At 42.4% G+C, this 16,133-nt stretch overlaps 1 protein-coding gene across 1 annotated transcript in view; it reads right to left on the reverse strand.

The window, feature by feature from the left end:
- The window catches only part of LOC311360742 (uncharacterized protein), a gene marked incomplete at its 5' end in the record, with an annotated part of 76,431 nt that overhangs the window by 58,701 nt on the left and 1,597 nt on the right, over positions 1-16,133 (reverse strand). The window contains 16 exons of the mRNA XM_084480832.1: positions 3-172; positions 977-1,068; positions 1,370-1,552; positions 4,103-4,287; positions 4,782-4,940; positions 5,085-5,138; positions 7,486-7,707; positions 8,114-8,232; positions 8,353-8,511; positions 8,994-9,138; positions 10,564-10,716; positions 11,541-11,726; positions 12,922-13,087; positions 13,873-13,976; positions 14,947-15,089; positions 15,655-15,829. Coding sequence (XP_084336958.1) covers positions 3-172; positions 977-1,068; positions 1,370-1,552; positions 4,103-4,287; positions 4,782-4,940; positions 5,085-5,138; positions 7,486-7,707; positions 8,114-8,232; positions 8,353-8,511; positions 8,994-9,138; positions 10,564-10,716; positions 11,541-11,726; positions 12,922-13,087; positions 13,873-13,976; positions 14,947-15,089; positions 15,655-15,829 — 2,415 coding nt within the window. The remainder of the gene's footprint in view (positions 1-2; positions 173-976; positions 1,069-1,369; positions 1,553-4,102; positions 4,288-4,781; positions 4,941-5,084; positions 5,139-7,485; positions 7,708-8,113; positions 8,233-8,352; positions 8,512-8,993; positions 9,139-10,563; positions 10,717-11,540; positions 11,727-12,921; positions 13,088-13,872; positions 13,977-14,946; positions 15,090-15,654; positions 15,830-16,133) is intronic.

Raw genomic sequence — 16,133 nt, forward strand, 5'->3', positions numbered from 1 at the left:
ACCTGAGAGAGAAGGGAGTAGGCCGCTTCCATCAGGTAGCAGTACAGCCCTCTGTCCAGCTTCAGAAGCCTGATGGACACGTGGGTGGGGCCAGGGGGAGGGAGCCACGCCCCTGTTGCAGGTGCCGGGTAGGAGACATTGAAGCACACCTGCCAGCCCAACATCTTGGACCCTGCAAGCAAGCACACATTAGGGAATCAAACCAAGAACCTTTCGGCTGGTCAAGTCAACCAATAGCTATTTGTATGTGTATTGGACAGAATAGTCAAGATCATTGCAGGAGCTACGTGGGATTTTAAATCAGAAATAGAGAAGTTTACAATAATATAAAAAATTATTGTAAAGTAATACTAAATATGACAGCAATATGCTCAGTAATGATGTTTTGTATTCATTTGTGATGTTTTGTATAAATTTGATGTTTTCTATTCATTTGTGTTTTCTAAATAAACTCACTGGGAGCATAAGCGGCTTTGCTAACTTAATCTTTCTACAGTTTCCCACTGGCCATTGTATTCTTGCAGTGATAATTGTGTAATAATGGGCCGCCACTCTTTGTTTAGGCACTGCGTGTATATTTAACTATGTTTAACTGTCTGCTTTTGAGATGGTCCGCGAAAGGTCTTGAACTTAAGTGGTTCACCTAAAATTTAAGTTAAAAACTATGGTCAATCAGCCCAAATGTTCCGGGATCAAATCCCAATGTACGGAGTCTGTCTGTGGCCAGCCTTGTTCAAGATGCCCTAACCACTAGTTTGATGACGTCACAACCCAGGGGCCCTGGTGCGAGGTCTGTGTGGATGTGTTGATCCTGATGGCCCCTTTGCAGAGAGGGTTAAACATATGAATAAACCAAAAAATGTATGCAGAGAAAAGTCAGTCACTTTTGATACCTGTTGAATGTCTCAATAGTACAGAGTAAAGTTTATCAATACTGTATATATCTTCAATCTATCTACAGAATATAAAGACTTACAGGTCTTTGAGCTGCAGCTGGTCTTCTCCTGACGAGCCTTTGGACCTCTCATCTCCTCTCTGTGGTCTCCACTCACTTGAAACACTCGTGAGCTGAGACACAACCATTCATAAACACTATTAGGTGTACAAATATAACAAAGTAATCGTTAAAATGAATAGCTAAAGCCCATAAGTAAATATTATTCACTATTATCCATGTTTAACCTTCACATTCCTTTTGTAGCCAATCAAAAGTATATTGACGGGCTACAAAAGGAATACAGTAATGCAACAAGTCCTAAGGTTTATCGTCAACAGAACACCAGACATGAAGGCCCCTCATGGATTGATCATGCTGACTGTAAGCAAACCTAAGGCGGTGACAACCAGAGGGACAACCAGCCGTGCTCACCTGAGAGAGAGGAGGTCCATGTGCTCCTCTGGCGTGTTGATCTTGACCCGGAGGTCCCGGCCCTCCTGCAGCTGAATGCTCCCGTCCAGACTGGAGGAGCTGCTGAGCTCTGAGGCCCACTCCACCCCCGCCCGGCCCAGGGCCCCATCCAACCCCATCCACCCAGACAGGCCCACCAACACACTGCGGACACAAAGCCAGACACTCAGGATCACATCAGATAGCACTCATAGCCCAAATGGGAAATCAGATGGGGCATTATGAAAATATGATGGATGATATATCTATACCACATGGTAGTAAATGTACTGGGATCAATCCCAGATGTCCAACCAAATGTGGTTGAAGGCGTTCCTGGGCTCCTATCCTGTGCCATAATGAATGTATTACAAAAGAAAATTGCCTTCCCATAAAATCATCTGAAGTGTTTGATTGAATAGCCTTGGCAACGTTGTATCGAAGGAACCTGGGAGTCCTGCCAGGCTTTCCTGTGTTTGCATGGATGTCAGCTGTGTGTCCCAGCTCCCCCCACCTCCAACAAATGCTAAGTGACGAGCCTACACCCACACACACCCAAACTGTCTGCTACAGACGTGTATGTGTGTGGGTGATCTTGGGATTTACTGTGAGTCTATAGCCTTTTTCAGACAAGTTCTCCACATTTTTTCAGCATTTTTAAATCAGGAGATTGGACCCTGAGGGTGTTTCAGACTTCATGCTTTATATGCGGACATCGGTGTCGTTAAGACATCAGTAGAATCTCCGGATGCTTTAGGGCGATGGGCTTGCAAGGGGCTGGATATGACGTAGGGTCTAAAGGCGCGTTGATGCTCCTGGTAGTAACATCAGTGATGACGCTCACGCTTACGCGTGATCCCGAGAGCGACCGTTTATGTGCACTGCCTTCGGAATCTAAAAGTTATTCACAGCAGGGTTTTTTATCCAATAAAAAACAAACTAAACAGAACTCAGTAGGATCAGTTTCAAGTTTGCATGCCTTTATTTCCTTGTAGCCTATCACCTACTATCTTTTTGCTTTTATTTATGAGAAGCACATTGTATTGCCACTGTATGGAAGGCTACACTTGCCCTTATCTAGAGCTGGTTTACCAGTACACAACATTTAAAACTTAGCAAAGTTGCTAAAGAGTAAAACTTTCATGTCCGCCATGTTCATGCGTGTCACTAATAAACCATACGTCACCAGCTGGGCAACTCTGTTATCAAAATTTGATCCCAGTTGCCAAACGGAAATAGAACCATCAGAGCGCCATGAGGTGTCGTTCACGAGAACTTTCCGACATTGCGAAAATGTTTTCCCCATAATTCCCAGCGATGTGAACGTGCCATAAATTCGCAAGAGGCTGGATAAGTGCGGCCACTGTCTCTGTAGTTTGTTTTGGTTTGACCACAGATAGCATGGAAGCAGAACGGGCAGAACTCATCGCAATCATCTTAAATGTTGCTGCAACGATGTATCATATATTCCATTGCATCCACAACATCCAAAGCATAGAGGTAATATTAGAGAGATTAAGAAGAAGAAGAAAGGTGTCATGAACGACTGCTTTACCGGAGAATGAGCGTTTTTGCTGTTTAACCTGCATCAACGGCGGGGAAGGATCTGGGAAAGCCGGGTTTAGCTAACTGTTGTAAATAATAATAATAATAAAAACAATTACTATATACGTGCGTGCAGCTTTAATATATATTTTTTAACCATTCAGCGAACAAAAGGCAACAGGCTGATTATCATTTAGGGTGCCACTCAATGACATGCAAATGCAGACTGAAGTGTCATCAACACACCCACTCACAAAGTGTGAGAAATACAGACTTTCTATGCCTCATTCCCACGGTAAGGTCATTTACATTTCCTCCGGAGAAAATACTACCTCAGGGGTCGTACTTTTTCAGGAAAATTTCAGGGTACAAATGTCAGGATATGTTGTTTAGCCATAGCCTACGGCCCATCCGGAAAATATCAGGACACAGTTGCAGCTTAACCTGTCAATAGCTGCTTTCAGACATACGTGTAAGTCCTGATATTCTTCTGATGGGCCGTATGTCTGAACAACATATCCTGACATTTGTACCCTGACATTTGTACTCAATGACATGCAAATGCAGACCACTTCGGTCTGCATTTGCATGTCATTGAGTGCCACCCTAAATAATAATCAGCCTGTTGCTTTTTGTTTGCTGAATGATTTAAAAATATATCACAGAGATGTTGTGAATGCAACCGAATATATGATGCATCATTGCAGCAACATTTAAGATGACCGCGATGAGTTCTGCCCGTTCCGCCTCCATGCTGTCTGTGGTCAAACCAAAACAAACTACAGTGACAGCGGCCGGACTTATCCTGCCTCTTGCGAACTTAGACCCTACGTGTAAGCCCACCCCCCTAAACCACAAGGAGATTCTACTGATGTCCGCATATAAAGCATCAAGTCTGAATCACCCTCAGGGTCAAATCTTCTGATGTAAAAATGCTGAAAAAATGCGGAGGACATGTCTGAAAACGGCTTATAGTTAATGTCAAGTTTAATGAAGGCACCAGAATGATGTTTACTTCATCAAAGAGTTAAAAGAGCTATATCATAGCTGAGATGCGCCATTGGTGAAGTGTGCGGACCGTCCACGCACAGCCCTGCCGTTTATTCATGTTTGGCCTCAATATTTGTGTGTGCGAGCAGTTCCTGCACTATGACGTTTTTATTGAGTTACTTTGGCTTAATGAAGCCCGCCAGAGAGAGGTGGCTGGGGTCTCTGTAGTTCCCGCTGCCCTTCAGCCGCAGTGAGAGCAGGGAAGTCATGTTGAGGGCTAGGCGGATGGGCATCCCCGACAGAGACGGCATCACCAACTCCTCCGCCATCAGCACTGCCCGGTGGCTGAGCTTGACCTCCTGGCCCTGGGAGAGAGGGGGGTTTAGATCAAGGGGCTCCACCACCTTTCCATGCTGTGACACCACCTGTTGAAGTGCTTTTGACCAAGGGTACAGGAATTGTATATATGATATGAGAGAACTTTCGTATTTTTTTTCAATATATGAATCCCCTTTTCTGGCTTTCAAAACAATAACCCATTACACAGTCGAAGGTTGTAGCCCATACAAAAATGTTTCTAAAAAAAAATAAGACAAGATATTTACAATGGCCATCCTGCGACCTGCAACCTGCAAACTTTGCGACACACCTAGTGGTCGCACCAACTTGGAAAACCCCCAGGTATAGGAGGTTCCCGACAGAAGTTGATTGAGGAAATATATTATGAGACTGATTGGGATGGAGCATGTTTCATACAGAGCCTCCACAGAGTAGAAAATTATAGATTTGGATGAGATTAGATTAGATTAGATTAGATTATATTACATTACATTACATTACATTACAACAGAGGAGCTACCTTGAGAAGCTTGACAGCCAGCCCTGCCACCGTCAGGGACAGCTGGTTGAACAGAGTGTGGAGGTCATCGCAGGTGAATGCGCTGATCTCATTTCCAAACACCTTCACGCCGACCCAACACCTGTGAGAGCCCTCACTGGCTCTCCGGCCACCAGTCCACTGGGAACACAAACACAGACATACGACTCAGATCTCCTAGCTGTGGTCTATCACTTTTATTTCAGCATTGTTCAACAGTTTAGAATTTAGATCCAGTGTCTGGTGTTCACCAAGGATGGCATCAATAATGCAATTATACTGGACTTCCGGTAGCACGGGCATGGGGATGGCTGCGTGAGAACTTTGCTCCTGACCAAACTGCCGTAAACCCCCATATAACACAGGAGATTTACCTTGTAAGAGCTCAGTAGTAAATATTAATGTTGGGGGGTGACGAACGTGGCCTTAGTATGTCGTTGAGGAGCAAGAGAAAGGAAACTGACATGGAAAACGCAGACTGTGGCGGAGAGGCTATGCTAGGTGAGACGGTCTCATTAGCTTCCATCCGTAATGCCATAAAAGAAGCCATGGTTAATGCTACATCTGAGCTAGAGAACAATATATCCAAACAGTTCTCAGACTTCGAGAGCTACATTCAAGAGGATATCAAAAAACAACTTGGCGAGATGAAATCGGATATTAATCTGAAGATGGAGGAGATCGTGGAAAAAATGTAAGTGGTGTCGCAGAGACTGGGGGAAGCCGAGCAACGGGTAGGAGAGGTGGAGACATTCAGCATGGAAGTGAATGAAACTTTAAACCAGATGCAGAAAACTCAACACAAACTGAAATCAAAACTAACCGAACTCGAGGGGCATTCCCGTCGCAAACAACATAAGGATCTACGGTATAAAAGAAGGAGCCGAGGGCACCTCCATGATTCGCTTTGTGGAAAACCTCATCCAAACTGAACTGGGAGAGGGCACTGGCCCAAGCAAACTCGGTATTGAACGTGCACACAGAGCACTCGGACCCAAACCAACTGATAATGCCCCCCCGAGATCAACGATCGTCATATTTCTGAAATACACAACCAAAGAGAGGATTATCAGCGCGGCGTGGAAAAAAAACATCACGGTGGATGGGAATAAGGTGTTTTTTGACCACAACTACGCAACAGCTGTTATGGAGAAAAGGAGGGATTATCTGCCAATCAAAAAAGTACTGAAGGAGAAGGGAATTAAGTTCCGCACACCGATGATAAAAATGCGTGTTTTCCTGGACTCAGGGACAGTTACATATGATAACGCGGATCAAGCCGGAGAGGATCTACGTGCAAAGGGGTTCCCGATTCAACCGAGACCCAAGGGCAGATCAAGGGAAATGTCACGGCTCCGCTTCAACTGGGAACAGGTGAAACGCAGAGGAACGCAGCGCAGAGACGGCAGGGAATACCAACAAAGGATCCAGGACAAGCTCCGCAGATTTCAACGATTTCAACTGAATGTGCATGTTAAATAGCCCAGAGTTTAAAGAGAAAATATAGAAAGAATTAACAACATATTTGGATGATAATGATGATGGGAATGTGAATCCAGTGATACTGTGGGACGCCGCCAAACCAGTCCTGCGGGGGAAAATTATATCAGAATCTGCATTCATAAAAAAAGTGAAAACTCAAAAACTCTTAAACCTGCAGAAACAGCTAACGGAACTGGAACAACAACATAGTAAGAGTAAAGACCCACAACTACTTGTACAGATGAGACCACTCAAACAAGAAGTAGACAAGATTTACTGTTGACAAAAATCTCAGGTTTACAAAACAGAGATACTATGAGGCAGGCTCCAAAGCATCCAAGCTGCTAGCCTGGAGGCTGTGAATACAACAATCAGAATGCACAGTCTACAAGATTAGAGACCCTACCACTAAAAAAGTTACATATAAATTAGAGGGAATACAAAAATTATTTGAGAAATTTTACCAGACCCTGTATACCCAGCCCACAATGTTTGAACCCACAGAAGTAGTTCCTGAGCCAATTTGACCTGCCCTCCTTGGGGAAAATGCAGAATGAAAAATTACTAAAAGAAATATCAGCTGAAGAAATTGATAAGGCGATCTCCTCCTTGAAGTCCTGTAAGTCTCCAGGGACAGACGGATTTCCGGGAGAATGGTATAAAGCACTGAGGGAGCAATTAATACCAATACTACATAAAAGCTTCAATTACACCCTAAGGGAGGGAGTCCCTTAAAAAAGAGACCCTTCTTGGAGGGAGGCTACTATCTCAGTGATCCCAAAAGAGGGCAAGGACCCGAAGGAATGCAGATCTTATAGACCTATCAGTGTTTAAAATCAAGATTATAAATTATATGCAGCAATTTTAACAAAAAGAATGGAGGAAGTGATGCCTTTTCTGATTAACGAAGATCAAACTGGGTTTATTAAATGTAGACAAACTCAGGACAATATAAGGAGGACCCTCCACACTATTGAACATATAAAAAAGGAAAAAATTGGAGCTATCCTACTTAGTATGGATGCAGAAAAAGCATTCGATTTGGTGGGGTGGGAATTTCTTTATACAGTTATGGAAAAATTTGGCTTCCATGAGAAGTTAATTAAAGGCACTATTTAACTCTTAAACTAATAATAATGCAATTATACTACAATAAAGAAATCATACTACGTTATACTACAATAAAGAAGTTGTATAAGCTCACCATGGCCTTGGCTTGGTCCAGATAGCTGCTGATGCTGGAGGAACAAGCTTCATTTCGCGCACCATCATCACTATCTCCACTCTCTCTTCTTCTTTTGCGTTCCCCGTTCTTCGACTGTGAACGCCCTCTAGTCCCCCCTGCGGGTTCTCTCTCTGAGCCGCGGGGCAGATGACTCAGCAGGTTCTTCAGGAGTGGTTCTGCGTTCTCCACTCGAAGGTCCACCTGGAATGGAAACAACCAGAGGATGTTTCCTGCTCTATTCCATCGGAAATTATTGATTTATTATTTTAAAATATATATTTTAAAAAAGTTTTAAAAATGTATATATTTTATACATTTATATATATTTATATATTATATATATATATATATATATATATAAATTTATATATTTAAGCAGATGCTTATTATCCATTATAAGCAACTTGAAGTAAGTTTAGATACATTTAATCAATTAGCGAGGGTGTAGGCATCTTGCTAAAAGATGCTTCCAGATTGGCTGCAGAGCCGACATTAGGGATTGAACACATTCAGCTATGGGTTGATCGGAAAATCTTCTAGCGATTACACTTCCCTGGCCCTATTAGGGAATAGATAATAACAAGATGACAGGCAGGGTTCTACTTACTTCCAGAAGGTTATGGGCTCTGCCATGAAGATACACCGTCAGGTTAGCCATGGCAGAGCGTGGGAGGAAGGATTTGGGAGAGAAAACCAGTGACCCTTCTAGGTTTGCAATGCCAATGCCTGAGATACACACACACACACACACACACACACACACACACACACATGCAAATTGATAATAAGAATTATTGTAGTGAACCACATCACAAATCCACCATAGCAAAAAGTGAATCCCGTTACCTGTGACAACAGTGTAGTCGGAATAGGAAGAATATTTCCAGAACTCCGCTTCAAAGTCTTTGCTGATGATGTCATCAGGTAGGGCCTCCATTAGAGTTTGTTTCATTGGATCATCACTCTTCAGGACCGCAGTCAGGTGACTCCACACAAAGGAACCGACTAAAGAAAGCACAAAGTATCTCAGAATCCCCTTAACATTCCTTACTTACAAATACAAATGTCAAATATGATTAAAAGGAGAAATGATAAGCTCAGCATTATTTTCCAGTTGTTTATGCATAGTAAATACAACGTGGCAAATGGTGGTATCAGAAATAATATAATCAATAAAATAGAATCAGAGTAGGATAGGTCCAACTCATGCATCTCCTTTAAGTATAAGCAAATATAACATTTTAAATAACTTCCTAAAGTTAAATAGTCCTTACACGTGAATCTGTTAAGAAAATTATAGAATATGAAAATTAAATGTTATTGTTTACAATCTCCCATTTTGCTTATCTGAAGATTTCCCTTTCCACATAAAGTATGGATTTAAAGGAATGAGTTTTAACATTTAAAGAAAAATCTGAAATGTCTGTGTTTGAGTTTCATGACCTAAGGGTCTGTGTTCCCGTCCCCCTGCTGGGGAGTGGCCAGACCTTGGCTGGAGCTCTCGTTGCCGAGGGTCGCCCTGACCACCCGCAGCGTGCGTGAATCGGGGCAGTGCATGAGCTGCTGGTATGCAGCGACCCTGACCTCTGCGTCCTCCTGGGAGGAGCCGTACAGCTGCAACAGCACCGAGCGCTGCAGAGGAAACCAGCTGTCAATCAACGGTGTCAGACAACCCTCCTCACCGCTTCTCCTCCTCCTCTCTAATGACCTCTACCACCCTTCACCCAGATCACCATGAACCGGTGATCCCCTCAGATGAAAAGGGGAGGGGTGTTGACATAAAACACACCGACCACATGGACATAGCGACCAGAATGCAGTTGTGGGGTATTTAGATTCAATTGATAGATGGAGCTGGATGGGTGGCTGATAAATAGATAGGTAGATAGATAGACAGATAGACAGATAGACAGATAGGTAGATAGATAGATAGATAGATAGATAGATAGACAGATAGACAGACAGGATCCTCAGCGCACGCATGAGGATCCTGCACATCCTCATACGACAATTCACCATGACGTCACACTATGTTCTTTCGGGTGGCAAAAGCCGATGCGTTCTCCGTTGGCACCACTAGTAAACAAACCCCTCCACGATCGAGAAAACGGCTTGAATTAATTATTTTCTTCTTGCGGGGTGCTACGGGACATCTCATTAATATATATATATATATATATATATGTATGAATATATATTATATTATATATTATAAAACGGGTGGCTTAAATCAAGCGATCTGATTGGTTCCCAACTGTTGTATATTGAGCGTATACACACAGCTATGACGCCCGTTCAGTTTACAGAGTCCAGTATCACTCCGCGCCTAACTTGAACTGTTGTTTATTTATATATAAAAGCGATAGCATAGTTCACTGAAGCCTAAAAAAAGCCTGTAAAGCAATAGGCACACGGTCGCCGTCAATTTAGCCTTCTAAATTGCTAAATTGCTGGCGAACCAAGCTACCGTCTCTAGCCTTCTCTCTGAAGGACGCTACAGTGTGTTGCATAGCAACCGCTGTACACTTTGCCGGCAGCCAGGAGGGACTACTTTTCTGTATTCGTTAAAAAAAATGCTTTTCCGACTTTCTCTCTTTTTCAAAATTGAGGGTGTCTATGACTTTAATTTCGCCATATTTACGTAACCGTTTTATAAAAGCAATAGATCACTTCAGTCAGTGATATACGGTCATTATACCACAGTGAAGGGGGTCGCCGCCCCTCCGCTGCGCGTCGGGACGGACAACGCCCCTTAACTGTGGTATAATGAGCGTATACCACAGCCTGTCGTGATCTATTGCTTAATTATATTATATTATATTAATATAGTATATATATATTATATATTATATTATATTATATTATATTATATTATATTAATATAGTTTTCGTCGTCATTTCAACTTCAGATCAACAACAATGTTTTTTGACTATGTGACTATGTTTATAGCCGGCTGGATGGCTTCTGGTCAGTGGTAGCCGCTCGCGTTCTGCCACCCGGAAGTGTCGTTACGGCTATTGTTTACTAACATTCTGAAATGCCGTATAGTTACTCACATCAGTAGTACAGGGCATGCGTCTGAAGGAGTGGATGGCAGCGAGCTGCAACTCTGGGGCCTCTGCGGAGCCAAGCACACAGCGGCTCAGCATTGCTACCAGGGCCGGGGCCGAGAGACCTGAGTTCCCCACAGCTTTAAGTATGTACAGGAGCTGCAAGGAAGACAGAAATCAACGTGGGATTAGAAGGCAGGACTTCAAATTCAGAACATCTTGCATATCCAATAGGGCACACAAACACGACCGGAGAATGAAGCTAAAACAATACAATAATACAACAATCAACTGTTATGGAGTAAGAAAGGAGTAGAAAGGTGAAATGTGCTTTATTGTGTATAAGACTTACAAAACACTTCCTTTGGGCGTGTTTGGAGTGAAAATGCATCATAGCTCATCATTTCAAGGAGCAGTAGGCAATATTTCTGTCAAAATTCCAGCAGCTCTCCATATCTATCTGTAAATCCAATGTTCTGCAAAATAACTAAATTCTATGATTGCCTTATGACTGGGTAGCACATTTACATTTAGCGACTTAAAACCATTCATTCATACACCGACGGCGGAGTCAATGATGCAGGGCGACAGCCAGCTCGTCGGGATCAGTCAGGGTCAGTTGTCTTTCTCAGCGACACCTCGACACTCAGCAAGGGGAGAGCCGGGGATCGAACGAGCAACCTTCCGGTTACCAGTCAACCCGCGCTACCTCCTGAGCTACTGTCACCAAGTTTTGTAGCTGTCCATCAGTTCAATTCTTTATAAAGTCACATTTGCCCTTCTCCTCCCAACTAGGCTGATTTGTGCGTGCACAATTGGACATTAAGCTAAGAATAGAATAAGAATAAGCTTAGGCTTATTCTTGCAGGTTGATGGTATTCCCTCTAAAGTCCTGCCTACTCCTCCTTCAGTTAAACTCCTCATAATAATGTGTGTGCAAACAAAGAGTTAGAAGAGCTGATTCTATTGCGCTTTGCATGTACCTCTGACACTCTCCTCGGATCCTTTCCCCCACATCCACCGCCAAGGCTGTCCTGCAGCGTCTGCACAAAGCTCTGGACCTGAGGAAGACTGGTGCAAGGGCCTGTAGACCTCCGACACAGAGCATGGACCATTGAGGAGCCCGCCAGCAGGGCCCAGGGACGCAGCTCTGGGACCTCCAGCAGGGCCTGGCATGGAGGACCGGAGACATAGTGTATGCAGGTCTTGTTTCATTACAAACAGATCAGAAAAGATGGACTTCAAGATCCCAGACAGAGATGGTCTGACAGCAGATGACAGAAATAAGAAAAGAGACCAGTACCAAATGTAAATCAGAATAAGCTACAGTGGCAGGCATAAGTTTAGGCACCCATGCTAAAGTTGACTAAAAAGAGGAATAAAAAATCATCTTTTGGAAATTGATCTTAATGCCTTAATTAAACAAATGAGGAAAAATCCAACCTTTGACACCAATTTGCTTTGTGAATGAATAATGTATTGTGAATAAATAAATGTTCTCCATTAAAATACAGGGTGCATACGTGTAGACACCCCTATGTTAAATTCCCATAGAGGCAGGCAGATTTTTATTTTTAAAAGCCAGTTATTTCATGGATCCAGGATACTATGCATCCTGATGAAGTCACCTGGGCCTTTGGAATTAAAATAGCCCCACATCATCACATACCCTTCACCATACCTAGAGATTGGCATGGTTTTATTTCTGTCTGATTTGCATTGAAAAAAATCATTAGGCTAACTAACAGCTATAAGGCGAACTGAAAAGAACCATGCCAATCTCTAGGTATGGTGAAGGGTATGTGATGATGTGGGGCTATTTTAATTCCAAAGGCCTAAGTGACTTCATCAGGATGCATAGTATCCTGGATCCATGAAATAACTGGCTTTTAAAAATAAAAATCTGCATGCCTCTATGGGAATTTAACATAGGGGTGTCTATACTTATGCACCCTGTATTTTAATGGAGAACATTTATCTATGTAAGATACATTATTTATTCACAAAGAAAATCAGTGTCCTTAAAGGATTTTCCTCATTTGTTTAATTAACGCATTAAGATCAATTTCCAAAAGATGATTTTTTATTCCTCTTTTTAGTCAACTTTAGCATTGGTGCTTAAACTTATGCCTACCACTGTAAATATACAAAACACATACAGAAAAATATATCTGTAGTGTATACACAACATGAGTGATAGTAAATGTAAACATTATTGACAAATGATGGTTAACCTCTCCCACCTGCCTCTCCCTGTTCATAAGCATGTCACATCAAATGTTAAACATATGTACACTTATATATTCAAACGGCATCATGAAGAACTCATCAGTATCAGTGAGATGGTAGTCCTGTTGCTCCTACATTGATGGAGTTGATGATGAGGGGAGACGGGTGGGGGATAAGGGCTAGGCTAGTGAGGTAGGACTGAGCCTGGTCCAGATCCAGGTCTCCTCTCTGCATCAGCTCGGTCAACAGCAGCACACAGCTCTCCGAGCCACACACTGGGAGGGCTGACAGCAGTGGTGGCCTGTACAACATCAAAGAATAGGTCACTAGGTGTGAATCAATATAGGGGAATAGAAGAGTTTCTACAAGGTGTTATTTGAATATGGTTTAATGATTTAATGATTCATTATTAGGATTTATATGCAAACAAATATATACATGCTAAATAAATATGCATAACCAAAAACGTATGTATATCTAATAGATAATTGTTGTATACTATTAACTGTATGCAAGTACTGTGACGGAAAATCAGTTTGTTGTTTAGTTTGAATAAGCTTTGTTTTCTTCTGGTTGTGTTATCTGGCCACCCATCTGTTCACTGGTGTTACCTTGTTCCCCTTTGTTAACCTGTTCCCTGGGGTGATCCAGTCACAAGGACCCCCTTATCTATACCAAAAATACTACTGCATGTACTATGTGTATTCTGGGCTCACTCTGGTAGAGAGGAGACTAGTGTATTCATACATTGAAATAGGTTAATTGTCTACAACTATTGTGTGATTTTTTGAATTTGGAAGTCTCACCTGTCCTAGACACAAAATCTCATAAAGAAATTGCCACGACAGTACATAAATATTAGTATTCATATTCATTCATAATATTCATAATATTAGGTTCCATATTACTATGACCAGGTTTTTTGTGTCAGGAATGTCAAGATGAAGTTAGTGACCATCCAGATGCAGATTGTAAAAAATTGTAAACATGCTTTACGCTTGAATGCAATTACCGTACAGTATATAGATTTACTCAAGACCAAGACTTATGTATATGTGCAATTCAATAGGAAATTAATTCACTCACCAGTCATCGCGACAGTTGAAGGAAGACTCTTGCCAGAGCATCTTCAGTTGAGAAAGAGACAGATCTTTCAACTGGAAGACCAGCTGAAGGAAGCGTTGGGACATCTGATATGGCCCAAGGTAGGGATTGTTAGGATGGACTAAACAGTCTACATTGTGATTTATTGTGAATTTGATATCAATCCATTATGTAAGATGTTTTGTAGCTCATCAAATTAAAATGTTTGGACAGAACTGTGTATTATTCCACAGTTTGTTTCCCAAATAATAAAGCTTTTACAGAGAGCTATACAGAGAGCTTTTACAGAGAGCTGTAAACACTTTGAAAGGTTGGCTGATTCAGCTTGACTTGGACCTCAAATGCAAAGATGGATAACTTTCAACACCTCACAGACTGAAAGAGAGCCTTCACGTATAATGACAGAAAAACAAGTGGTTTGGCAAAACATTGACTCATTGAGAGTTTACCCCCAAAAATCCCTGGAGCAGCCAGACTGGATAGTATCTTGCTTTGTGTTTGCTCTATTATTCCATCACTGTTATTATAATTTAAGGAAAATCATGCGTACTGTTAATTTGAATACTTAGTCATTGAGCAAATGATTTCTTACAACGTAACTGCCAGTGAATGTAATTATATATATATGTATTATTATAATTAATTAATTATAGGTACTTATTGCTGAGCAGGTAGGGTTATCCTGCAGACATCGAGGATTCAAACTCAGAACCTTTCAGCTAGGACTTATAACCCTTACTAGTCTATCCTGCCCTCTGTAATATATTATCATCATATACTGTATATTCAATGAGCAATAAGATGAGCAATTTGATCCAAAGAGCCTGGCAAAATGTTAAAAGGCCCCTATTTTATCACCAGGTGTGATTATCCATGACACCATGACAAGCCTTTTCAATATCATCCCTGCCCTGTGATTTAGTGAAATCACAAGTGGGAATGTCCACACCTGGTGGTAAAGTAGGGGCCCTTTAATTGCATACAGAGAAGGGGCATCATGTTTAACTGGGATTCTCAATGTGAGATTGGTGGCTTCAAGGTGGGTTTACATCCTACCTGCTGCTGATTCAGGGTGAGACCACATAAGAGGTTGATGCTTTCGCTGGCCTGCTGGCGTGTGGACAATGGGCTTCGACGTGGTCCTCCCTCATAGTCAAACATCAGGTCAGTCAGCACACCTGGTCCCAGTGATTCAGATTCTGAACAAGCGGGAGGAGAGGAGGAAAGGAGGAGGAGGAGGGGAAGAGAGGAAGAGAGGAGGAGGAGAAGGGGAAGAGGAGAGAAGGCGGAGAGGAGAAGGAGAAGGAGGGGAGGATATGAGGAGTAGGGGAGATGGAGGAGGGGAGGAGAGGAGAGGAGGAGGTGAACACAATATTGTTCACCAAAGGACCCCTTTGATATTGTATACCTGATGAGTATCGGGAGATACTCATCAGGTATACCCGGTATACCCACAAGGTTGATGCCGCTAATGTTATGGGGACAGGATAGTCTAGTAGTGTTTAACTCCCAGTCAAAAGGATTCAAGGTTTGAACCCTAAGGTAGGAACTCCACATGTTCCACATGGGAAATGTGGCTGTAGAAATGTGGTTGAGACAGGCTTTCACCCATGTCAGCGGCACACTGGAAGTAAAATTAAGTATGTTGCTCTGGATGAAAGCATCTGCTGATATATTTAGTAATTTGACAGATGCTAAAAAGTAGTAAATAGTAACAGCTGTTAGAGTACATGGCTAGCTACAAGCAGTCAGCAGCACATTCACCTGACCCTGGAGCTGAGTCCGGCTGGGCTCTGAGCAGAGAGAGCGTGGACAGGGTCTGGGTCGTGACCAGTCCTGCTCTTCCAGTTACCATTGAGACCGTTTCAGTGCAGTTGACCTCCGCCATCACTTTGGTCCTTTGCATTCGTTGAGCACATTGGAGCTTGGAGTCAATTGTCTGAAAACAAGCAGACCAAATGCTTGGGTTAGGAAGAGGTCTCATTTGGGAGTTTGTTATGTTAACATGATGTCAATGCAGATGGTAGAGTTAACTGCAATGAGACTAGTGATGATATTAGTAGTGGTAGCTGAACAATTAGAATTCTGGGTTACCAGAAACCCCTCAAAAGTAAAATCTTATCATTAATAGTATTGTATATCAGCCTGTGAAACCATTCCACCACAAAAGCAATAAAAAGCAACCTCAATTGCACCAATTGAGCATCTTCTAAATCTTCCCTCTCAACTTCCGCCAATCTTGC

The sequence above is a fragment of the Micromesistius poutassou genome (assembly GCF_964030765.1).
Source record: "Micromesistius poutassou genome assembly, chromosome: 16".
NCBI classification, from domain to species: domain Eukaryota; kingdom Metazoa; phylum Chordata; class Actinopteri; order Gadiformes; family Gadidae; genus Micromesistius; species Micromesistius poutassou.